This window comes from Dromiciops gliroides, chromosome 2 (assembly GCF_019393635.1).
Source record: "Dromiciops gliroides isolate mDroGli1 chromosome 2, mDroGli1.pri, whole genome shotgun sequence".
In the NCBI taxonomy this organism is placed as follows: Eukaryota; Metazoa; Chordata; class Mammalia; order Microbiotheria; family Microbiotheriidae; genus Dromiciops; species Dromiciops gliroides.
This window is the reverse complement of record NC_057862.1, coordinates 676,710,318-676,737,223: the sequence shown is the minus strand read 5'-3', so window position 1 is coordinate 676,737,223 and position 26,906 is coordinate 676,710,318. Positions and strand designations below refer to the sequence as shown.

Sequence of the window (26,906 nt, the reverse complement as noted above, 5' to 3'; positions counted from 1 at the left end):
TCTCCTAACCATAGGGGATGCCCAAGTCTCTGTCCTGGATCCTTTTCTCTTCTCCCTCTAAAGTGTTTACTATTTCACTTGGGCATCTCCTCAGCTCCCATGGATTCAGTTATCATCTCTATGCTAAGGTTTTCTCAGATCTTTCTGTCCCACCCTAGCTTCTCTGCTGAACTCTCCTGGCTTGCTTCTCCAAGTGTCCTTTGGACATCTAGAACTGGACGTTCCGCAGACATCCTAAACTCAACATGTCCCAAAGTGAATTCATTATCTCTCCTCCCAAACACCTAATTTCCTTCTTACTGCTGGGGGGCGCCACCATGCAGTCCTGCAGGCTCCCAGCCTAGGTATCATCCTTGACTCCTCCCTCTCTCTTGCAATCTGTTGCAAAGGTCTGGCAGTTTTTAACCTTCAAACCATCTCTCCCACATGCCCTTTTCTCTCCCCTCACACCACCATCACCCTGATACAGGCCATCATCACTCCCTGCCTGCAGTATTCTAATACTGTGCTGGAGGGTCTCCTTCCACAATGGACTCTGGTCCATTCCTCCACTTAACTGTCAAGGCTGGTCTTCCCACAGCACAGGTCAGACCATGTTACACACCTCCCTCCCCATCTCAGGCAACTCCACTGATTCCCTATTGCTTTCAGGATCCACTGTAAAATCTTGCCTTTGGGGTTCAAAGCTCTTCATAATCTGCCCCCTTCCTTCCTCCCTTTCCAGGCTCCTTACACCTGCCACAATGTACTCTTTGCTCTAGTGACACCCACCTCCTTGCTGTTCCTCAGACAAGGCATGCTAACTCCTGACCTGGGCATTTTCACTGCAGTGTGCTCCCCCCATGCCCCTGCCTCCTGGCTTCCACAAGCAGCTTTTCCTGCTGGTCCCTCTTGGTTCTGGTGCCTTCCCTCTCTCTCTCTCTCTCTCTCTCTCTCTCTCTCTCTCTCTCTCTCTCTCTCTCTCTCTCTCGATAATCTCCAGTTCATCCTGTCTCTGTCTTCTCTCTCTGTACTTGGTGGTTTGTGTGTTGTCTCCCCCATTATGCTGTGGGCATTTCGAGAGCTCTTTGGCCTTTGTGTCCCCAGCGGTGCTTAGCACAATGCTTGGCACATTAAAAATGTTTACTGTGTGATTCTCACACACAACACTACATTTCCATACCTTTTTATTCGAAGTCTCCCATGTCAGAACCCCACCCAACCCCCAACCCAGCTCTACCTCTGGCTCATAACCCGCCCCCTTTAAGATGCAGCTGGTCACCTCCTCATGCATGAGGCACTTCCCAATTCCTCTGACATCTAGAGTCCTCCTTCCCACAGTACTTCGTATTTAACTACTTTTGTGTGTGTCCATGAATATATAATAAAAGGCATTTCATTTTATATTCATGGTGTATTCACTGAGTGTCTGAGAAATTTGAGTCGAGTTTTAAACTTGAGTAGCTATTAAGGCCCAAACGGCTTTAGGGACTTTGGGGACCCCCTCTCTTCTCTGATGTGCTTGTCTTCTCCATTAGAATGTGACCTCATTTGTGAGCACAGGGCTGGTTCATTCTTTGTATTTATATCCGCAGTGCCTAGGACTGTGAGGCACAACAACAGATTCAGTGACTCTCAATCCTGTTACAAGATTAAAAATGAAATTTTAAGTGTTATGTTTTACCTGACATATACTTCTTAAAATAAAAACTGAAGCAAGAAGTAGAGGGAATTTGGGGCTTTGAGATGATGTGGCTGACGGGCCAAAGGATACTCAAACATCAGCAATGATTTTCCAGAGGGCACAACATTTCATAGTTATTTCATCCACTGATTCAATAATTAATCTTCAGGGAGGTAACAAAGTATATTGTTATAGAGTTAAAGAAGCAGCTTGATCTAAGGCACTTTTCCTAAAAATCAAGTTCTAGTCCAAGAGTTGCTAAACTTGTTTTTTTTTTGGGGGGGGGGGGAGACAGGGAGAGTGAAGAGGGATTCTGGGAGCCCTGGGCCCACCCTTCTGGCAGCCAGGGGAATCCTATACATCCCTTCCTTCCTCAGAATTATGTTTCAAAATGCTTCAAGTTATAAAGAAAATCAATTACTTGAAATACTGCTACCACAATATTTCCAAGTCCAGTTCCTTAACCTCTGTTTAAGAGCCTGTTTTAGGGACTATGTGGTCCACACCCATACGTTCCTGGATTACATGTGCAGCGCAGTGTAATAACTAACATGCTCAAGCACAGTGCAATCTTTTTAGAAAACACTAGGTAAATACACGGTTTCCTAAAATAGCAACATGCAGTAGCTCTAATAAAGACTTTTCATCGTTTAAAAAGCCTCAGAAATTTCTGCACTTATACAGCTTGGCTGGGAAATTCCTTTATTTGGAAAGTCTCATTTCCCACACGTTGTGTTTTTCTCCTATCTCAGTGGCATGCCCACAGCGACGATACTCAGGCTGCCTGAGGAATGAATGAATGAGTTACCTGAGCAGCGCTTGGTAGCTTCTTCTTCCCTACGGCACTGATCTTCACCCGCTTCCCTTTCACTTGGACTGCTGTTGTTTCACAGTACTTCACAGCAGCTGCCACAGCCTCTTTAAACTTCATTTCCAAGTAGGCCTAAAAGAAACGGCAAGTTTATGCCTCTTCTCCCTAAAGTCTATGTTTAAAGTGTCAAACACAAACGGATGATGTGGTTCCCTCAGTGCACTCATCTCTCTTGCTAATTTTTCATTTGATGCTTATGGTGTCTAAGAGTTGAACTGCCTCTTCCCAAGATCTCCACCCTGAGCACCCACAAGCTGTCTCTTAGCTAAGCAGGGAGTTATGAACACTCCAGCTCCAGTTTGGGAAGCTGACAGAAGGCCCTAGGAAAAGCAGACAGGGCTGGGGCATCCCCTGAAAGAGATGGCTGACAGTAGGCAAAAGCAGGAACGTGAACCAAGGCAGAATAGGCTGGTCTACAGAGAGAAGTCTGGAGAGCAACAGAAGTGAATCTTGCTTCTTTTCTATCCCCTTCTTTATCTAGTCCTGTATTTCATGATCTGTTCCTATCAATGAGTTGATTCCTTTCTTATCTATTCATCCTGACACATAAAAATAATGAGGAATCACTGCACAAGTAAAAATCTGTCTTACAGCTTTATTTGTTGTGAAGCATGCTATAAAAGCAAGATGCCAGGTTTAAATCTCGTCTTCCCTACTTCCTAGCTGTGGGACCTCTCCCAGACTCTTAATTCCTCATCTGAACAGTGAGGTGAATACCCACCTAACTCAAAGAGAGTTTAGGGTTAAAAGATAATATACGTTATATGCTTTGTAAGCCTAAAATAACTATGTAGATGCCAGTGATTATTAATACTAAATGGTATTCTGGAAAGTTACTGGCCAAGTCTACTTTTTTACACAAAAAAAGACCCAGCTGCCTCTAGGAAGGTCTATTCTCAAGCTGCATAGATTTAACAGAAAGGTGTTGTATTCTTCTTTGAATATGGCATAATGTTCTATTCATTCACAAATAACCAAATATCCATACTTAAAAATAAGTTTTTCAAAATTAAATACGGACATGCAATTTGACAAGCCTCAAACTCTCCTGCCATGAAGCAGTGACCCTCACTGACTGAGGTCCAGATGGAAAAGAAGAGACACTCATCTTTCCCTTCCTTTCCTGGGGTGGGGAAGGGAGAATGGAGAGCCATGACTGGCTAGTCAGAATATGCAGCTGGTCACACGGAATGCAGAAGCTTCAGGAGAGAGAACTGCTTACTGGTTCATGGATTGAAGCTGCAGGGTCTGAAGCGGTTTATTTTCAAAATCTTAAAACATAAAATAGTTTTGTCAAAACTAAGCATTTCCTAAGTATTCCTAGACTTGTGGATAGAAGCTTAAGACAGGCTCCTTTCAAAATCATGTGAAATTTCTCTTTATTTTTTTTCCTTAATCCCATTATCCCTTCATTCAAGACTGAAATTCATCTAATCAAAGTAAAAGGTAAGATCAGATGCCATTTATAAGAGAAAGAGGAAAACTGCTATATAACATAGTATAGAGACATCCAAAGGAAGGCACAAGTACAGCAAACAAACAGAACAGAACCAGAAAATGCCCTTAGCATGTATAAAACGTGATCTCACTACAAGAGCTCCCATCCAAGCTAAAGAGTCATTTCTCAGGGATGTGGAAAGAAGGCTGAGCTCAATGACAGTCCTGTCTGGCTCTGGAGTGTATGGGTTTTGAATTAATCAACATAACTCTGAATCCCTGTCAAGCTTTCTATGTTTCCTAACAAGAAGTTCCCTGCCTTATCACAACTCCTAGGCTTAACTGCAAAGTAATAAAGGTGGGTACTGAACAAGAAACCTAATGCTATTTCTGACTTCCAGAAAACACAACCAATTGTATACTGTAAAACTACACAGAAACACATCATAAAGGAGCAAGGACACATAAAGGAGAAAGGCTATGTAGCATATAGGCTAAAGAGAACCAGTCTTGGACCCGGGAAGTTCCACTTCTGTCACCTACTGGCTGTGTGACCTTGGGCAAGTCACTTAGCCACTGACTGACCCTGACAACTCTCTACACCATCAAGGTGGAAAACAGGTACTGAGCCAAGTGCCTATATCAATGCAATCGGTGTAGTTTAAAAGGAGGGTGGGAGATTATGGGAATGAGGGGAATGGCCCAGGAATAGCTGGTAAAAATCAGTCATTTCTGAATAAAAAAATATCAAGTCATTTCTCATAAAATTATATAGTCTCCTTCAAAAGTGCTGATTGAATTGCTTACCTCATTTCTAGATGGAACAATCAAGAGATCACTAACTTTTCCAAATGGTTGAACTATTTGTATAATATCTTGCTCAGTGTAGCCATCAGTTGGTAATTCTGATACATGAATAATTGTATCACAACGCAAGGATTTATCTTCCCACGGCTGTACGGGAGGAGGAAAAAAGTTATTTGGATTTCTAGCAATCCAAATAAGTCACTGCACCCTCAAATTAACAATACTTCTAAAGTTAAAGAAAAAAAACACACTAACAAATTATGAATGTTTCAATTACCATGCTTTTAATTACAGTGTCCAAACTTTAGTGTACCAGATGCTGAAAAGCACTTTTTAAATGACACAAAGACATCATATATCGTTCTTTGTAAACGAGAGGACACAAGTAAATCACAATTATTAACTGTGCAAGTGCTTTGTTTTTCTTCCCTTAGTAATAGTGATAATTTTTACATCGGGCCAACCATACTCTCATATGGTATTCAATTTTACTCAAAGCAAGGGTTTGGAAATCAGCCCAGCATGGAAGACAAACACACTGGTACACTGTTGATGAAATTATGGATTGGTTCAGCCATTTTGGAAAACAATTTGAAACTATACCCAAAACTAAAACTGAACCTACACTCTAACCCACTGGTGCCACTACTAGGCCTATATTCCAAAGAGATCAAAGCGAAAAAAGACTAATGTACGAAAATATTTATAGCAGCTTTTTTTGTTGTAGTGAACAACTAAAAACAAAAGAATGTGCTCATCAACTAGGGAATGGCTGAACAAATTATGATTTATGAATGTAATGGAATATTACTATAGTGTAAAAAAATGATAAAAGGGAGTTTCAGAGAAACATAGGAAGACTTTTTATATGAACTGATGCAGAGTAAAGTGAGCAGAATCAGAACTGATATGCAAAACAACATTGTAAAGAAAAACAACTTTGACAGACTTAAGAATGCTAATCAATACAATGACTAACTCCATGAGACCTCCACGCCTAAGCTCTGACCACTTTCCCATCACACAGCCACCACTTTAAATCAAACCTCATCACCTCGCGCCTACATCACTGTGAAAGACTGCTAGGTGATCTCCCAGCCTCAAGGCTCACTCCAACCTCACAGAGCTGACAGAAGGGATTTTCCTCAAACCAAGCCCAATGGCTCCCTATGGCCTCCAGCTTGTAAATTCTTTTAGGAGCTGGTCCCACCTCCACTGTCCGTCACTCTTCACAGCCTCCCCAGACTACACTACATATTTTCTCTGCATAGATTTGTATATGTACATGTCTTTTCATTGTAATAAATTTTCCTTCAGAATATAGATTGTTTTAGACTCTGCATTTGTATCCCCAGTGCCTTGAACACAGCAGGCTTTCAGTAAATACTACTACACTTATAGATATTATATAGCAGACTTTGCAAGTGTCATTCACGAACAGGAGCAGCACCTGGAGGATCTCACCACCTTTAAGAAACATCTCTCTCATCTGAATGAAAAAGCATTTAAGTACACAGGTCTTACACAACAGTGGTAAACACCTTTGCTGAGCATAAACACATCCTGCTACTGTCTCATCTGGACGGACAAAAGTCCTATGATGTTCTCTGTTGCATCTTTCAAGGAAGCCTGAATAATTTTGGAATAAGTAAAGTCAGGGGCAGCTAGGTGGCACAATGGATAGAGCACCGGCCCTGGATTCAGGAGGACCTGAGTTCAAATCCGGCCTCAGACACTTGACACTTACTAGCTGTGTGACCCTGGGCAAGTCACTTAACCCCAATTGCCTCACCAAAAACCAAAAACACAAGAATAAGTAAAGTCCTCAAGATGGCATTTTGTTCCACCTAATAATCAAGCACTGGGATCACACTTTCTTGTGCTTTTCCAACATCTGCATGCCCATAAGAATGTAGTCTAAAAAATATTTGCAAAAGCAAGCCTGCCTATAATTTTCTCATAACTTCATAAATAACATTTGGCATCTTCAATTCCATCAAAATGCCTCCAAAGTAATAAAGATAAATAAATATTCCTTTGTAACAGTTTAAAAAGAAAGAAGCTGGGGCAGCTAGGTGGCGCAGTGGATAGAGCACCGGCCCTGGAGTCAGGAGTACCTGAGTTCAGGTCCGGCCTCGGACACTTGACACTTGCTGGCTGTGTGACCCTGGGCAAGTCACTTGACCCCAATTGCCTCACACAAAAAAAAAAAAAAGAAAGAAGCTGAGTAGAGAAGTTGATATTTGATTCAAAGCACCAGGGAGCCACTGAAATCTGAGTACAAGACCGGCACCGCTTGCGGTTAAGAATTCCTGTGGCAGCTGCCTGTGAAGATAAAGCAGTCCAGGTGACACGTGGACAATTCCCTTCCTCCAGTCTTCTAGACTTGTAGTTGTGGCAAGTGCCCTGTGGGGGATGGACACTGAGCTCCAGGGCAGAAATAATGAGCACAAAAGGGCTTCCACACTGCAGAAACCTAGCAGGAGTAGAAATTCCATCTGCACCACAGCTAGCTCTTTTACCTAATTTTCTAGCTGTGTAACGTGCAGCATCCTCCAGCATCTTCCATGTTTGCAAGTTTGGCCCCGCCTTCCAGCCCTCACCCCAGACATCCCATCAGTTCCCCAATCGTTCTTCTCTCCAAACATCTCTTAAAATCTGCTTCTTTTTCTCTACAATCACAAGTTACCATCGCAGTTCTAGCCATCACCTGCAGCCTGGAGCTGCCATGGTGCCCCAATCTCCCTGCCAAAAGTCTCTTCCCATTAGGGTCTCTTCTCCACACAGCACAGGTGTGACCACACTGATTCCAGAGCACCTTGCCCTTTGCTCCCTATTACCTCAGTCTGGTATTTAAAACTCTTCACAACTGCCCCAATCTCCCTCTCCAGCATCATTATACATAAGAACACAATGAAAATACCCAAACATGAAGAGGTAATTAAAGTATATTAAACTTTGCACACAACCAAGAAAATTAAGAGGAAAGCTATTTACAATGACAACTTTCTTGCTGAGTTGAAATCAGACAATTCATGTAGGTCAACTGTCTACATTTTGCCTGGGGACCAAATACAACCACAGAAATCCAGACTCTTTCATTCCTGTTATGGCCTATTTAGATGGCCCAGCACACAGAGGAGAAGACCGGACTCTGAATCCTGTTTGAAACATTTACTAGCTGTTTATAAAGCACTAAGCACAGTGATTTGGCACACATAGTAAGTGTTCCTTAAATGTTAGCTATTATTAGAAGAATATATTTTTTTAAAACCTCGAAAAATTCACCTGTTTAGCCAACTACAATGACCAATTTAGTCAAATAATCGTTATTCTTTGCAAGTACAACCTATTCCCTAAGACATACAGGGCAATTTTTAAAAGAATAAAGCTTATTCAATCATATTGTGAATTAGAGCCAAAAAAAGTGTATACTGTTAATGAACTTTTATACATTTAAAATTTTTGTAATATAATATGCACATTTGTGCTAAGTGGCACAATGGATAGAGAGCAATGAGCCTGGAGTCAGAAAGACCCGAGTTCAAATCGGCTTCAGACACTTGATAACTGTGTGACCCTGGGCAAGTCACTTAACCCCGTTTGCCTCAGCTTCCTTTTCTGCATAATGGGCTGGAGAAGGAAATGACAAAATCATTCTGGTATCTTTGCCAAGAAAACTCCAAATGGGGTTATAAGAGTCTGAAACAACTGAATACATACTTATATGATTTGAAAATAAAGATATATTGAAGATTATGTAACAAAATGTTATTTTACTGATGGGGGAGTTATCAGTTTCAGATCACTGATCTATATAATTTATCTGTCCAAATACAGTCAACATCACCTACTAGCCACCAGGGCAGGCTACCTACTTCCTAAATGAGTTTAGTACTTAGCTGAATTTACATCTTTATCACCATTTTCACACATGAGGACTTCAATATAGGCCTGGCATGACCTGGCTCCACAATTCATCAACTCCCAGGACCTAAATTTTTAGACTCTCTAAGACATCCAAAGTAAGAGTCACCGTTTAGCATAATTGTGCTATTATTATCTCCATGACCTTAAACTCTGAAAATTTTCTCTTTATTGTAACCTCCTATGTTTCCAAATCCCATTTCAGTCCTAAAATTCTTTGACATTTCCTCAATGTTGTACTACTGTCCCTTCTTCTTATTCCAGGAGCCCATTACTCCTACTATGGCTTCCAAATATACAGGAAAGCAACAAACACAGGAGCCTAGTGTTTGAGAAATCTAAATACCCCAGAGTATGGGCGATGGACTCACTGTTTGGTAGATACTAACTACTGGGAAAACTAGGAAACAGTCTGGCAGAAATTATAGGTATAGACCTTATACCATTTATCATGATAAGCTCCAAATGGATACATGAACTAAATATAAAAGGTCACATCATGAACAAATTAGGAGGAATAAGAAAAGACTTTTCAGATCTATGGATAAAGAAGATTTCATAACCAAACAAGTGACAGAGGGGATCAAGGAAGATAAAATGATTAATTTTAATTACATAAAATTATTTTTTTTGCACAAACAAAACCAGTGGAGTTAAAATCAGAAGGAAAACAAGTAACAGGGGAAAAAATCTTTCTCTAATAAAGGTCTCATTTCTAAGAAATGATTCAAGGAATTGATTCAATTTTACTAAAAACCATTCCCCAACACATAAAAGCTCAAAGATATACAAGGTGCTTTTCAAAGGAAGAAATCAAAACTACTTAAAAACAAATGAAAAAATGCTCCAAAACCCTAGTAATCAGAGAAATGCAAGTTAAAGCAAATCTAAAGTTTTACTTCATAATCATCATATTAGCAAAGACCAAAGAGGAGAATGACAACTACTGAAGGGACTGTGGGAAAACAGGCACATTGATGCACTGAGAGCAGAGTTGCGAACTGGTCCAGCTACAATGGAAAGCTATTTGGTACCATGTATGCCCAACAAGTCATTAAAAACTGTGATCCATCAATATTGCTACTAAGCGTATTCCCCAAAGAGATTAAAGAAGAAAAGACCCCTAAGTACAACAATATTTTTAATAGCCTTTTCCATAGTAGCAAAGAACTGAAAATGAAGGCAGTGATCAGCTACTGGGGAATGACAAAACAAATATAGTATGTAAATGGAATGGAATATTATGGTACTAGAAGAAATACTGTCAAAGGAAACTGAGGCACTTCTATGAAGTGATGCAGACTGGAATAGAGCTAGGATGGCAGTAACTTTAGAAAAGAAAACAACTTTGAAAGACTTCAGAACACTGATCAATGCAAAGATAAATGCTGATTCCAGACTACTGAAGGAAAGCACATTAAGTACCTCCTGACATGGAGGTGATGGATCCCAAATGCTGAATGAGACCTACATTTTTGGACACATTAAAAAGAAATTTGCCTCACTTGATTGTATCTGTTGCTTGTTTGAAAAACAAAACAAAACAAAACAAAAAAAGTTGAAATTAGATTTATAAAAATATGAATAGACAAGATAATAGATCAAAAGCAAACAAGACAGCTTCCAAATTTGGAAAAAATATCTATCCCAATAAGATAAAAAACCAGAATGAAAGTTTAAAAGAATAACTTTTAAAACAGTGAGCCACAAATAACACCACAATCGTTCTCTAGCAGAAAGAAAAACAAAAATTCAACTCAGACCTCATCTAAACCCCTACAAACAATGATGATAACAACAGAAGGGCTATGGGAAGACACACCCTAATCAAACTGCCTATCACAAAATAAGATAAAGCCACAAGCTCAATAATGAAAAACTAATGATGCTCTTGGTGAATAGATGACAAATGGCATTTCTTGCCTCATAGCAAAGAGGAGGACAGCAAAGATAGGATGTTATGTATATTCTGTCAAATTCTGTCACTTTATCAGGCAGTTTTAACTTTTTTTTCTTTTCAACAAGAGCATTAAAATTTAGAGATTCTGGGTGGGCTTTTCCTTTGTTCTTTAGAAATTACTGTCATTGTAAAAAGCTTATGTACAACTTTTTACTATGAATTGACTAAATTACAAAGAAATTTAATTGAAAAACTACCCATCAAAAGGACCCTACAGATTCAACTCACATCCAGCAAGTCAGCGAGGATGACAAAAGGGAATAGTCATTGTTGCAGGGGATGTGTCAATATAGACACACATGAATGTATTTTTGGGGGAGCTGCAAAATGTTACAATCATTCTACAGAACAATTTGGAATTAATGACAGAGATAAGCAGGTGAGTCAATGACACACAGCACTTTTTTGTGGAAGAAACACTGTAGATGCCCATAGATTGGTACTACCTAAACAAACTGTGGTAAATGAACTAAATGCAGTTATTACTGTGCTGGAAGAGACAAAGAACATGATGAATACTGAGAAGCATGTAAAGACTTAAATGAACAGATGCAAACAGCAGAGTAAGCACTGCCAAGAAAACAACAGTGTGAATGGATTAAGAAATAATGAAGAGAATAACACGATTAATACTGAATACTATAAAACTATCATGACCAAGCTTCACTCCAAAAGGAGAGGTAAGATAAAAACAGCAGCAGCAAGAGAAATGAAATTTATATTCTTTTGTTGAGGTAGGTGTGGAATACTGCCTATGATGTGGGACTTTCAGTTTTTTCCTTTCATTCTCTTTAAAACAACAACAACAAAAAAAAAAACACCCTAATTATCATAAGGGATGTCTCTCTGGAAAGCATACAGTGGGTAACATATGTGACACAAAAATAAGACACAGTTAAAAAATTAATAAGCCCTGTGAAATCATATAAATCCTTAGAATCTTTCCTGATTATATCAACGTACACAGTACCTAGTGCAACCGATCTGTTCTCTCTCAAAGTTCTATAAGCCACACTCCACTTACTCCCTACAATACTTCCAGTGCAGCAGAGGTCCCTCTCAGATCTAGACTTCTATGATCCAATAATCACTCCTATGCCCCCACTAGCAAAGGGGATTTCTGACTAGATGGTTAGAAGGGTAACTGTATTGTGAGTCTGCTCACCAGGAGAACAAGCTTTGCACTGCAGAGTTACAGAGTCACCAACCTTTCTTTGAGGAACACTTTCCTCCAGCATCTGCGATGAGCTGGCATCTTCAGGATTCTTGGCTTTATGACGAGCAGAGTGACTGGCTGAAGAGGGCTCACTCTTCGCTGAGCCTACAGTCTTACAGGCTGGTTTTGAATCACTGCTGAGGGTCTTCTGGGTCGAGGATCTTCCCTTCCCACCTGCTTCAAAGTGCTTCTGCTTACTGATCTCTGAAGGAAAACCATGTTCTAGGCTCTGTACCACAGCTTCCAATGAGCTTCTTTTATCTGGGCAGGAAAAAGCATAACCTGAATCTCAAAGATTCAGAGCTGTACTACACTATCATAAAAACCAGTGCAGGACAATCCCTTCACCTCTTTATGCAAAACAAGGGCATGCTGATGACACCATGTGGTCATCAACTTCCAGGCTTTTCTCATTCTGAGCTTAATATCAGGTCAATTCTAATGTACTAAGAGTCCTTACAAAATTCAAAATTAGTCTTCATTATTCTTAAGAACATTTATAGGAAATTAAAATGAAACAGCTAACAGTACATTCTTGTAAACAAAAAGTCATTAATTCTATTTGAGAGTCATTTGCTAGTAGATTTTCTAGTAGATAAATGAATGCTAATATCTGAAGTTGCAGAGAATACAACTTAGTTTTACTTCACATAATTTTAGCCAAGCAGAGGAACATGATGAGGATAAGTTTTAAATGTTTACAAAGCCCTCTGCCCCCAAATAAATAAATGGATGGATGGGTGAATAAAGAAAGAAACGATGGAAAAGTTGACAGGTAATTTGGATTTCATTGTATGAAAATGACTGGCTTATCACTACTGCTTTTCATTTCTGATAACCTTTACTATAATAATACACTATAATTTCTAACTATAATATACTAAAAAAGTTTACTATAATAGCCATAATTTACATTGAACTCTAAGGTTTGCGAAGTACTTTACATATTGGGGTGAGGATTCAAAATAGATCTCTTGATTCTGACTCTATCCCCTCTCCCACAAGGTTACTGGTTGAATTGACATCTTTGGACATTTAAAGAATGGATTCAGAGTATACAGTCACGGCTGAACTACTATGGCAAGTCTTCTTATTTAAAAAAGCTGAGAGAGAAGAATTAAGATAAGCTGATTTTTATCATCAGCAAAGGGGGTATCATTGTACCTGGTGACCTTGGCCGTCTCCTTGATGTCCACTCAGAGCTGGCAGATCTTGGTGGCTTAGGACTGCCCCTGAGGGGATTTCTAGATCGATGTGGTGAGTGAGAACGATGTGGTGAGTGAGATCGATGCGGTGATCGAGAACGATGCGGTGAGTGAGAATGATGCGGTGAGCGAGAACGATGAGGTGAGTGAGAACGATGAGGTGAGTGAGAACGATGCGGTGAGTGAGAATGATGCGGTGAGCGAGAACGGTGAGGTGAGCGAGAACGGTGGGGTGAGTGAGAACGGTGGGGTGAGTGAGAACGGTGGGGTGAGTGAGAATGGTGCGGTGAGTGAGAATGGTGCGGTGAGTGAGAACGGTGCGGTGAGTGAGAACGGTGCGGTGAGTGAGAACGGTGCGGTGAGCGAGAACGGTGTGGTGAGCGAGAACGATGTCTGGGACTGTAGCGATGTGAATATCTTGGACTTCGACTTCTTGGTCTACTTTGCATATAACGTGCAGGGCTTCTTGACCGAGATCTCCGCAACTTGTGACCAAAGCTTGGCCCTCTAGACCGGCGGGGACTGACACTGGATGAGTGAGTACGTCTCCTTGGAGTCTGATTTTCTTTTCGATTGCCTTCATCTCTGTGAAATAAAATCAAGAGACCAGATTTAAGCAAAAACCTACTTCATTTCATTTTACTGAGAATTAAGCCAATTTAAAATCTTATAAGAGTAACTTTCAGAAAGGCTATGCATATATAAAAACGCCAACAGCTTTTTACTCTCTTAGACAGGGAAAAAAATCATGTTTATAATGAGATGTACTTAAACACATACTTAGTAAAGAACTGGTTTATCCCACAAATGCTTCTGACAGCCACAAATGCAGAATTATCTGGGGTTTTTAAAAGGCTATATATAGGGGGAACTAGGCGGCTCAGTGGATAGAGCACCGGACCTGGAGTCAGGAAGACCTGAGTTCAAATCCGGCCTCAGACACTTAACACTTACTAGCTCTGTGACTCTGGGCAAGTCACTTAACACCAATTGCCTCACCCCAAAAAAAAAAATCTATATAATGAATTGAGAAATTTTCTTTGAATAACCACTATCAATACTGTGTGTCTTCTGAAAAGTGAATACTATACAGCAGTGATGTCAAACTCACAGAGAAACAGGGGACTATGGAAATACACCTAAGTTTCCCTGTAGGTTGCATGATGACTTAGAAAATCATGTTAACACCATCTACATTCTACTGTATTTTTATTTATTGTTAATTACATTTTCATACAGCTCAGCTCCTTGAGATGTCTGGGCTGCATAAGGTGTGGTTGACATCTCTGCTGCAAGAAGAAAGGCAAAAATATGATCAAGGTAAGGAAAAAAGGATTGGGGGGGGGGGCAGGCAATGGGGGTTAAGTGACTTGCCCAGGGTCACACAGCTATTAAGTATCAAGTGTCTGAGGCCAGATTTGAACTCAGGTACTCCTGAATCCAGGGCCGGTGCTTTAACCACTGTGCCATCTAGCTGCCCCCAGGATTTTATATTTTAAATTTTAGAGAACAACTTATGGAAACAGATAACAAAGATCATGCTCATGTTCTATTAATGTCTATGAAGCCTCTTTGGGAAATCAAGTAATCAATGAGTATTTGTTAAGCACCTAATATATGTGCAAGGGATAAAAAAACCCAAAATATTAAATATATCCTATGCAAATGGCTTATTTTCTTTGAGAGGAAACATGTACATCTATAATTGTATGAAGAATACAAAACCAAAATAATGATGAGGGCTTGCTTCACAAAGGTGGTGGCTTTATGAATGGAGAAAAGGGGACATGTAAGAGAGATACTGCGAAAGAGATGACAAGATCTATTAACAGACTGGACACGAGTAACACTGAGATCACAGGCTTAAATAACCAGGATGACTGCTTGAATCCTTTACAGTTCTAGGGAAGGAGAGAAGAGTGTGTGTAGGAGGAAAGATAGTGAGACCAAGCACACAGGTTGGTTTTCAGGTGTGTACAAGATATTGGAGTCAAAATGTAGATGCTGGGGGCAGCTAGGTGGCGCAGTGGATAAAGCACTGGCCTTGGATTCAGGAGGACCTGAGTTCAAATCCAACCTCAGACACTTAACACTTACTGGCTGTGTGACCCTGGGCAAGTCACTTAACCCCAATTGCCTTAAAAAAAAAGAAAAAAATGTAGATGCCACTGAATTCATTTGAGACCATGTGTAGATCATGAAGGGAGTATGAAGAGGAAAAAAGAGGATGTCCTAGGACACAGCTTCAATGGATCCATAGTTAGTGGGAATGACCTAAAATAAGAACCAGCAAAGGGGAATGAGAAGAAATGACCTAATATGTAGGTAGGAAAAAAACCAACAGAAAAGTACTATGTAAGGAGGAGAGACTGTCCAGGGAGAGAGGGTACTTGTGTCAAAGTCTGAAGAAAAGTCAAGAAGATACACAACTGACAAAAGGTCAATACATGTGGAAATTGAGAGATCAATAATCAATTCAACAAGCATTTATTAAGCACTTACTATTTGCCAAGCATTGTGCTAAGCACCGCTGGGGACACAAAGGCCAAAGAGCTCTCGAAATGCCCACAGCATAATGGGGGAGACAACACACAAACCACCAAGTACAGAGAGAGAAGACAGAGACAGGATGAACTGGAGATTATCGAGAGAGAGAGAGAGAGAGAGAGAGAGAGAGAGAGAGAGAGAGAGAGAGAGAGAGAGGGAAGGCACCAGAACCAAGAGGGACCAGCAGGAAAAGCTGCTTGTGGAAGCCAGGAGGCAGGGGCATGGGGGGAGCACACTGCAGTGAAAATGCCCAGGTCAGGAGTTAGCATGCCTTGTCTGAGGAACAGCAAGGAGGTGGGTGTCACTAGAGCAAAGAGTACATTGTGGCAGGTGTAAGGAGCCTGGAAAGGGAGGAAGGAAGGGGGCAGATTATGAAGAGCTTTGAACCCCAAAGGCAAGATTTTACAGTGGATCCTGAAAGCAATAGGGAATCAGTGGAGTTGCCTGAGATGGGGAGGGAGGTGTGTAACATGGTCTGACCTGTGCTGTGGGAAGACCAGCCTTGACAGTTAAGTGGAGGAATGGACCAGAGTCCATTGTGGAAGGAGACCCTCCAGCACAGTATTAGAATACTGCAGGCAGGGAGTGATGATGGCCTGTATCAGGGTGATGGTGGTGTGAGGGGAGAGAAAAGGGCATGTGGGAGAGATGGTTTGAAGGTTAAAAACTGCCAGACCTTTGCAACAGATTGCAAGAGAGAGGGAGGAGTCAAGGATGATACCTAGGCTGGGAGCCTGCAGGACTGCATGGTGGTGCCCCCCAGCAGTAAGAAGGAAATTAGGTGTTTGGGAGGAGAGATAATGAATTCACTTTGGGACATGTTGAGTTTAGGATGTCTGCGGAACGTCCAGTTCTAGATGTCCAAAGGACACTTGGAGAAGCAAGCCAGGAGAGTTCAGCAGAGAAGCTAGGGTGGGACAGAAAGATCTGAGAAAACCTTAGCATAGAGATGATAACTGAATCCATGGGAGCTGAGGAGATGCCCAAGTGAAATAGTAAACACTTTAGAGGGAGAAGAGAAAAGGATCCAGGACAGAGACTTGGGCATCCCCTATGGTTAGGAGATGTGACCAGACCCAGTGCAGGAGCCTGAGGAGGAGTGGTCTGACAGGCAAGAGGTGAACCAGGAGAGAGCAGCGTCCTGAAACCCTAGGAAGAAGAGAGGATCAAGAAAAAGAGGGTGTTCTTGAGCATGTCAGTGGCTGCAGAGAGGTGTAGAAGGATGAAGACTGAAAAAGGCCATCAGATTGGCAACTTTGGAAAGAGTGGCTTTGCTCAAATGGTAAGGCTGGATGAAAGCCAGGCTGCAGAGGGTTTAAAAGCAAGAGAGAAAGGAGGAAGTTGAGGCACTGAGTGCAGATCATTTTCTCAAGGAGGATAAACAAGAACTGGTCAAGATATATAGGATAGTAGCTAATGGGCATAGTCCCAGAGAAGGATTTTTTTTAAGATGGGGAAAAACTAGTGATGTTTATAGGAAGGAAGGAGTCAATAAAAAGAATTGGGGCCAGGAGCAACCTGCAAGAGAAGACAGGATGAAATGGGAGCATTTGTGCATGTAAAGGGCTTTGCCTTGGAAAGAAGGGCCGTCTACCTGGCCAAGCATGTCAGGATAGAGACTCTCTGACACATTATCAATGGTAAGATGAACATCTGTGGATGACAACAGGATCAAGGTACAAACACTTCTGTGTGGAGCTGAAATGGATTAGGTGGAGTTACATCCATTTAGGAATTCAGGATAGCCACCAGGATCGAGACTGGATGTGATCAATCTGGACAGCAGTAATCTCAGAGGAGGTGACATTGTAGTGACAGTGGTAGAGGCAATCAGGAAATGGCAGTAGGGTACAAGGAGTATCTGGTTCTCTCACCAATATGGGGGACGGGGGGGGATTAGGTCTGCGGGGTATGAGTCAATATTGAAAAGGGTAATGAAGGGTGCAGTCACCTGGAAGGAACCAGCTCTCAGTGAGGGGAAGATGAGAGTAGTCAGAAAAGGGTTAAGATGAAAAGGAGTCTGTTCTGCTTAATGCAAATGGGCAAAACCAGGACCAACAAAATCAAAGCAGATTTCAGCTGCTTTGGAGGGTAGCAGACTCCCTTTTTCCCCAGAGGTATTCAAACAGAAGCTGGAGGACCACTTGGGAGGCCATGTCATAGACAGATCTGGATCAAAGTACTGGCTTGATTCAATCCACCAACCAGGTAGGATTTATTAAATTCTGACTGTGTCCAACAGTGGGAATACAGGTCCAAGGCCTGAAACAAGCCCTAATGGGGGAGACAAGTACAAAACTACATACAGTATCAATGTGAACTTCATATATATACACATCCAAAGTACTGAAGGAGGTCCAGCACCAGCAGTCAGAAGAAATCAGGAAAGGCTTCATGCAGAAGGTGTTATTTGTGCTACATCTTCAGGGATGAGGACTGTTAGTTAGGGTAAGGATGGAATAGATGCAAGAGTGTGCAATGGTTGGAGGAAAGGCAGGAAATGGAGTTGGTGTGTATACAGAGAGGGAAAGGAATGTCCAATGAAGCTGCAAAGGGTCAGGTCAGGGGCAGTTTGTGAAAGGTTTTAAAAGCTACACAAGAGTTTGTGTTTTTTGTAGAGGCAAAGGAAATCACTAAAGCTGGTCAAGTACCAAGTCACACAGATATGTGCGTGAAGAAAAATTACCAGGGCAGCTAGGTGGCACAGTGGATAGAGCACCGGCCCTGAAGTCAGGAGGACCTGAGTTCAAATCTGACCTCAGACACTTAACACTTACTAGCTGTTTGACCCTGGGCAAGTCACTTAACCCCAATTGCCTCACTTAAAAAAAAAAAAAGAAAAAAGAAAAATTACCCTTGCAAGTGTGTGTAGGATGAGAGACTTGAGGGGAAAAGACCAACAAAAAGGTTATTCTACCAACTCTAACAAGATTAAAAATAATGACCCAGATACTATCTATTAAAAATAAAACAGAAAAGACTGCTAGCCTACCAGCAGCAATTTTTAACTGTTGTTTATACAACCAAAGTAATTTCCCCATCTGTTAAAAGACAAAGGCAATGAGCTAACTGCATACATTCCAATCCACAAATGCAACCTAAATACCCCTTCCTCTGACACTCCCATCCCCCTACACTCCGTATGGAATGGAAGGAGGAGTGCTTCATTTTCAGTTCTCCATAGCTCATATTGGTCACTACAATCCGAGTTCAATTCGAAACAAATTATACGTTTATTAGCAATCATTTTGATACAGTATCTGTAATAACAAATAAAACGGGGGTATTTGTGCAAAGGGTACTTTTTTTTTGACTACTAGCTCAACTTATCTGAAGACAGCTCCTTAGCAAAGTATTACTGCAGATAGCAACTGCAGCCATGAAATTAAAAGAGGCTTGCTCCTTGGAAGGAAAGCTCTGGAAAATCTGAACAGCAGACTAAAAAGCAGAGGTATCACCTAGCTAACAAAGGTCTGTATAGTCAAAGCCATGGTTCTTCCAAATAACAATGTAAGGCTGAGCGCTACCGAATCAACACTTTCAAACTGTGATGCTAGAGAAGACTTTTGAGATTCCCTTGGACAGTAAAGAGATTAAATCAGTCAATACTTAAATAATTCAGACTATTCATTGGAAAGACAAATACTGAACCTGAAGCTGAAATATTTTGGCTACATGGTGAGAATAAAGGATTCACTGGAAAACATCCTGATGTTGTGAAAGACTGAAGGCAAAACAAGAGGATAGAAAAGAATGAGAGGGACAGTGTCACGGAAGCAATGAACATGATTCTAGACAGACTTCAAGGAGACAGTGAAGTACAGAAGGACCTGGCAGGCCGTGGTCTATGAGGGCATGAAGAGTTGGGCAAGACTGAACAACAACCAAAACTTAGCAAAAATCATTACCTCCTGGAAGACAGGATCTCAGGATTCCAATCAGGATACCTATTTTGAGAAAAATAAATTATGAACATAACTAAATTATCAATAAAATACTTTAAAATCAAATATTACAGAAGTACAGTAAGTATATAAGGTTTTTACTGCAACAAAAAATATGGATTGTTCCAAAACATCCAAGGTTTAGTTTACAATGGTAATTTTCACTTCAGAAAAACAATTTAATTGTGCTAATGAGTTAGGCATTCACCTGTAATTTATGACTTGATATATTCTTAGTTTAAAATGGATATTCTTTTAGACACAAAGATTAAGTACAAAGTATAATTCTCTATATGTGTGTGTGCGTGTGTATGTATACATATAGATAGATAGATAGATAGATAGATAGATAGATAGAAATTCTGCGGGGCATTGGGGGTTAAGTGACTTGCCTAGGGCCACACAGCTAGTAAGTGTCAAGTGTCTGAGGCTGGATTTGAACTCAGGTCCTCCTGAATCTAGGGCCTGTGCTTTATCCACTGTGCCACCTAGATGCCCCCTATAATTCAATTTTTTTTAGTTAAAAATATTCCTAATGCAGAAATCACAAACTCAAAGATGATATTTAAAAGAACTTTTGTTAAATAAACAGTAAGTTGATGTATCAAAGTGGTGTGCAAAATTTCAGAGAGGAAAACAGAATATTTAGTATGTAAGGACCAAATTTAATATGGGGAGAATTAATTGGGTGACTCGCCTTAATATTGGGCTAAGAAAGGAGATTAACAGCCTCTTTCAAAAAACAAAAGAGGGTTTATTAATGGGAACAAATTTAAAATACCAGTAAGGTTAATAGAACTAGGGACAATGAAAAAGGGAATAAGAGAAGGCAAAAAATACAACTCACCACCAACTGGAAATCAGCCATTCCAAAGAGGACCAGCTGTTCAGCGTCTCACTCCCTCTCACACCAGAGTGTGTTGACTCCTACCCCTTCTCTCTCCCAAAAGCCCCCTCTCCCACAGGAAACAGAGCCGACCACACACAGAACCCCAAGCCAATTGGCTGGCAGCCCTGATTGACAGAACCAACAGGGTGGCTACTACAAACGACAGTCGCCCAGTTTCCGGACGCCAGGGGTCACCTGACCTGTCCTCACTGGGCTTCTCGTCATGGTGGGGCTTCCCTCATTATAATTTGGCCGGCCCATGTAGGCCTGCGGGTGTCTGGCGTGAGCTCAGCATGCATGGGTACACACCGGGGCTTCTAATTTTAGCCAAAGATGGGGTCATAGGAACCCCAAATCACAATTAATTCCTTACAAGTAAAATGGAAAAGGTACATGTGACAGTATCAAAAAAATTTTTCACCTTATGCTATAGCTTAATATATATAACTTAAGGGGCAGCTAGGTGGCGAAGTGAAAAAAGCACCAGCCCTGGATTCAGGAGGACCTGAGTTCAAATACGGCCTCAGACAACACTTACTAGCTGTGTGACCCTGGGCAAGTCACTTAACCTGAATGCCTCACCAAAAAAAAATATATATATATATAAACTTAAAATATATGCTATACATTTCTTTTGTTTTGTTTTGTTTTGTTGTGTTTTTTTAGTGAGGCAATTGGGGTTAAGTGACTTGCCCAAGATCACACAGCTAGTAAGTGTTAAGTGTCTGAGGCCGGATTTGAACCCAGGTACTCCTGACTCCAGGGCCAGTGCTCTATCCACTGCACCACCTAGCTGCCCCATACATTTCTTTTAGAAAAAAAATAAGTAATTGTTTAAGTGCTTTCATGAAATTAGGTTCTTGAAAATACCAAGTGCCACCTACTCTACTTCTACATCCTGATTTACGTAGTCTTTTAGAATGCAAGCTCCTCAGGGGCAGCTAGGTGGCGTAGTGGATAGAGCATCAGCCCTGGTAGTCGAAAAATTCATTAGGCAACACTGCAACTTTTAACTAGTAGATACAAGATCCATGAAGCTAATTAACTGCAAGGGTTATAAAATGTATTTACAGAAGATACAGTGTAACTTTAGGTATGACAATGAGGTAGTTGGGATTTTCTCTCTTACCTCTCATGACTTGGGGGGGGCACTTTGGACCATTACATAATGAATAGCTGACCTCATCAGTCAATCAGGGAAAGATTCTAGCCCCTTGAATAGTCTCCATATAAAGCTGAACCACCTTCCAATTTTCAAACTTAGCTTAGAATCAATCTGTTTGAAACATGACTTTCTGAAAGACGTCCAAACCTCAGCACAAGGGACTAAAAGATTGTGATTGTAAGCAACAGCAACTCGAAATAATGAATAGTGAACTTGGAGTTTGGAAGAGTTCAAATATTTACTACCTGTGTGACTTTGGGGAAGCACTTTTAACACCTCTCCAATTCAGAAGGAAATTAGGATACCAACTGAGGGACCACAGATCCATGTCTATGTAGGCCAAGGCAAGATGCCATCACATATGGAATTGTGGACCCACGCATACAAGTTCTATAACAACAAAATAGACAACAAAGGTACCAGATAAAAAACAGCTTTCCCAACTACCCATACTTTGCTGGCTAGGGTGAAGCCTGAAAGCCAAATACAACGTCTATCAAGACCCAAGGCAGTACCTGGGCCAAGAGGCTACCATTTAAGAAGGTCCCTGAGATACAAGAGACAATAATACTACTGTCCTAATTGCAGTCTGGTCCTAGACTGGTAGGGCAAGTGTATGCTTGAAAAATTCCCCAAGAAGGTACCAAATCTCATGAATCAGGGAATAGTGGAGAAGCAACAGTCCATAATTTTCCTAGCTCACCCTGATGGAAATTTTTTTCTGATGAGAGGCCCTGGTGTTTTTTTCTCATCAAGTTTATTCCAACACCCTTTAGTTTTAAGTACCTTCTGCCTCCTTAAATTACCTTGTATCAGGGGCAGCTAGGTGGCGCAGTGGATACAGCACCAGCCCTGGAGTCAGGAGGACCTGAGTTCAATACAACCTCAGACACTTGACACTTACTAGCTGTGTGACCTTGGGCAAGTCACTTAACCCCAACTCCCTCACCCTCCCCCCCCCCAAAAAAAAAGTCAACCAGAAATTACCTTGTATCTATGTAAATGATGACCTCCCCCAAGGGGGAGATTCCCATGGAGCAATCAGGGAGAATTTTTATTTTTGTCTTGGTTACCCCAGCATCCAACATTTGCATAATCAATGGTATTTACTATTTGGCTAATGAATGAATACTAAAACACTTAAAAAAAAGCAAAAAAGTAGGCCTTTCCTAGAGGAATAAAGAAAAAGGACCACAAGAAATTTACCTTAAAAATGTCTGTGTACTGAGAGAAGCACCTCAATGATTTTATGCCCTGAAGAGTAGTAGCAATAAGGCAAAAATCACTAGACATTTTTTCATCAGTCAATTCAAAATATTCTTCCTACCATTAAAAAGACCAAATACTATGTCTGTAAAATTAACAAAAACAAAATAAAAATGCCTTAAGTATTTTCCAAAAAAAATTCAGATTGAAAGTTACCAACAGGCATTCTAAATGTCTTTTATCTATCCAAGAAAAAATAAATTTCCTTACTGTTGACGTAATTGCCGGCAGCTCTCAATGTGAGCAGGTGTATTCTGATGCTGAATCCAATTCTATTAGAAAAGGGGGAAAAGTACTGAAGTTAAAATATGCCATACTATAGCATGTCCACCATAATTATGAATTGTTAGGGTCAGAGTTGTTAAGGATTTTTTTCAATTGTTTTAGTAACTAATCTGACCTCCAAAACTAAAATGCACAATTAATTACAGGTAGCATATTTAAATTATATTCAATAAACTTAACAAAGATAAGAAAATAAAGTCCCAAATACATTCAACTTCATCAACTTACTGATATTGCTGATAAAACTACGACAAAAATTTTGTTTACCTTATTTCATTTCATAGGCAAAGACTTTTAAGAGTCTAAGTTGTTCACATCTTGGAAAAAGAACTCGCTAGAAATTTTTAAAATAAAAGCCTAAAGGTTAAGGTTAAGTTTTCAATTTTGCCAAAAGAAAAAAAAGAAATGCCAGAGACCTCCTACATTTTAAAGAAAATGGTCTTTATGACATGTGGCCTCCAAATAAATGTGCTTAATAGTTTACAGCATAAAATCCATGCTATCAAAATCCTATCACTGATGACAGGTTATCTTTCCAAACGAGGTCACCATCTATACAAGAATATGGTCTCAAATATTATAAAAATACAATTCAAGTTTTAAAGTTTGCTTTCATTTTAAAGTTATATGAGGTTTTATATATATATAATATATATAATAAAAGAATTAAATATTGAATATTACTAAAGTATTAGGTGGTGGAAGAAATACAAAAAGAACTCTGTCCTCAAATAACAAATGCACCGCATTAGTTCCTGAAGCACACAAAAAGCCAGTACAATTCTTGAAGTGAATCAGAAATGAACCACATGAAAACAAAACATAGCTTAATGCTGTTTTGTTTTGCTAACATGAACCAGAAAACTCACATATTGAGCCCCGAAAAAATTAAGAGTACACAATTCCCTCATTTTAAATACTAGTTTACTGCTATCATCAGAGCTGAGGGTACACAAGTAAAAGCATCAATTGCTACTAACTACAGAAACTGCCCTAAAACAAGAGGCAAAGTTATTCCATATGGCTGCCTCTGACCCAGCAGTTGTTTAGGTGTATAACCAGGCTGACTTTTTAAGACCTCTCCAGGAAATACTGACTGGGAACTAAAAAATGGGAAATTTTGGCAAACTTCTTGCAAACATGGAGTCAAAAGAAAAGCAACAGTTCACAATACCTACAGGTTGACAATGCTTCCTCTTGTTTTGGGTAAGACACCTCCAACGATGGCATCCAGATTATCAAAATGTCCAGAAAGCAATTTTTATCTCTCAGGGATAAAAGGAAATTTCTTACACCCATCTAGAGGTAATAGGATGTAAGGAGACCCAGAATAGTATTGTTTGTAAGTCTTCTAACAATCCTCCCTAAGTTTTCTGAATTTGACCAACCTAAACGGAATTACTTCTGCCACTGACAGACTATCTTTAACATCATATGGTCAACACTATCAATGTAAAGCTTTAAGGGACCAGAGAGGTCATCTGGTTCATTCCTGGGTGAATTTACAGGTGAAGAAAGTTACAGTTAAAGACCTTGCCCACAAATGTGTAGTAAAGGGCACAGATGGGAGCAGTCTTCCTTCTGAATTCAAAGTCTGTTAACTAACTACTGATCAAACACAGAACAGCTTTTACATTCCATTTCTTTATCCCAAGTCATATCTTCCTAGAAAGACAATTTATAATACACACATACAATCACATTTATATTACAGGCCCCTGATGCTACCTTAAAAGTATATTTCTTTCCTGAGCTACATATGTTTAAACATTCTGCCATAAGAAAATTTTACAAAATGAAGTGTGTCCAATGTTTAGAAGTAGAGGCAGTTTTGTAATCCTGCAGAAGGACAAATTTATGCTAAAGAAACGTGAGAAGGGAAATAAAGTCCCATCTCTAAATAGAAAGAAGTAAACAGAAAGAAGACTGGAAGAGACCTTAAAGGTCATCTAATTCAATTCTTCCACCCAAGCAGACTCCCCTACAACATTCCTGACCTGCCTCTGCTTGAACACTTTCAGTATAAGAGAAACTAGACTTCACAGCAACTGATTCCAATTAGGATACCTCTCATAAGAGACATTTTCTATACCAGGCTGAAATCCACTTCCCTGAACTATATTAAAAATCATCCACAAGTAGAAAGGAAATTTGTGTGTACAAACCAAAATCAGCCCTGAATACACACATTTTGTGTTTATGAGAATCTGACATGAGTTCCTTCACATAATCTGATTTTCACCCTATTATCTCTACAATCCTCTAGTCTCTCCAGGCGTAGAAGATAAAGATCATTTGACATTTTTTCCTAAAGAGACTGGGACAGAGACCCTGTTTCTAAAGGGGCTGAAACTAAAAGAATGCAGTTGACAACTCAAAGATGTTTTCCTCTACAGTGGTTATCTTGGGTCAACTGCCCCAGCTCCAGAAATGAGCACCAGAGGCTAATCCTTAGTAAAGAATGTGGTTAAGGGAAGAGAAGATAAGGATTTAGACTAAATAAGAATAAGATAGTAGCAAGACTCACACCCTGGGCATGAGCAAAAATTAATAGGTTTCAAAAACAATGGTTAAGGTACAAAGCAAAAAGGGCTCCTGTAGGAAGGATTTTTTCCCCTAATATCTTGAGCCCAAGGATTTAGACAAGTTACAAAGGATTTTAGCAGAAAATGGTTTACACAAGCGTATCAGAGTAAACAAACTACAAAAGAAATTCATCCTGAATTCCACATTTTTATTGTGAAAGAAAGTACATACCATATTACATCATTTAAAAATCCTACTTCTTCCAGATACTCTTCAAAACCTGTATAAACTATTACTATGTGACAGCTACACTACCCATTAAGTACCTAAACCTGATAAATCCATCCACATTTATATTTCTCCATATTATGTCATCATTTTACAGTCTCTAAAAATATATGCTAGACATATAAAAAGCCTCAGTAAATTATTAATTTCATTCATCAAGAGGCAATATATCCCAGCTCTGCTGAATTTTCCAGGGGAAAATCTAAATCAGAAGCTCTTAGTGTGGGACCTGTCAAGTTATTTTTAATATTTGAATAACTATTTCAATATTAGTCTCCTACATATTTCTATGTATTTTACTTTATGAATTAAAAAACATTCTAAGTAGGCTTCACCAGAAAGCCAAAGAAGTCTATGATACAAAAGAGGCTAAGAATCCCTGAATCAAACATAAAAACATTTTATCAATTAAAAAATGTATATACATGTGTGTATATGTATATATTTTTTTAAAGAGGCAATATACCCAATGCATGTTAAGAGACAGAAATAATGCTTATCTTAATTGACATAAATTTTGTCATCTTAGAAAACTAACTTGCTTAGGGTTTATTTCCTTACCTTTAAGTATTAAAAGCTATCTGGCCCATGTTCCCCAGCCAGAATACACTTAAGTCAGCATTTTCACTGGCCCTGAACACATAGGTATGTGCAAGGCTGCTGAGGATCTCCAAAGGATGTACCAAAGATAAATGCAACATAACAACTTTGTACATGATTCATAGGGTTAAGTTCTCATCCAAGAAGAGAAATACCATAATCTTATTCAGATATATAGTTTGTGATAAGATCTTCAAAAACTTATAGTTTACATAAAGATCAGACTTAAGTGCCTGTCATTTTAATTCTCAATAAACACCAGAACACATCAGAATGTAGAATGTAATTTACTCAGGCGCTGAGAATTATA

At 39.9% G+C, this 26,906-nt stretch overlaps 1 protein-coding gene across 8 annotated transcripts in view; it reads right to left on the bottom strand.

The window, feature by feature from the left end:
• Positions 1-26,906, bottom strand: part of ZNF638 (zinc finger protein 638) — a 162,080-nt gene that overhangs the window by 39,156 nt on the left and 96,018 nt on the right. For 7 of the 8 annotated variants that reach the window (XM_043987004.1, XM_043987005.1, XM_043986999.1 and 4 more), the window contains 6 exons: positions 23,108-23,169; positions 19,542-19,580; positions 13,046-13,671; positions 11,874-12,142; positions 4,779-4,925; positions 2,472-2,606 (listed from right to left, as the gene is read on the bottom strand). In XM_043987004.1, coding sequence (XP_043842939.1) covers positions 2,472-2,606; positions 4,779-4,925; positions 11,874-12,142; positions 13,046-13,671; positions 19,542-19,580; positions 23,108-23,169 — 1,278 coding nt within the window. The remainder of the gene's footprint in view (positions 1-2,471; positions 2,607-4,778; positions 4,926-11,873; positions 12,143-13,045; positions 13,672-19,541; positions 19,581-23,107; positions 23,170-26,906) is intronic. The other variant, XM_043987002.1, reaches the window with a different exon arrangement.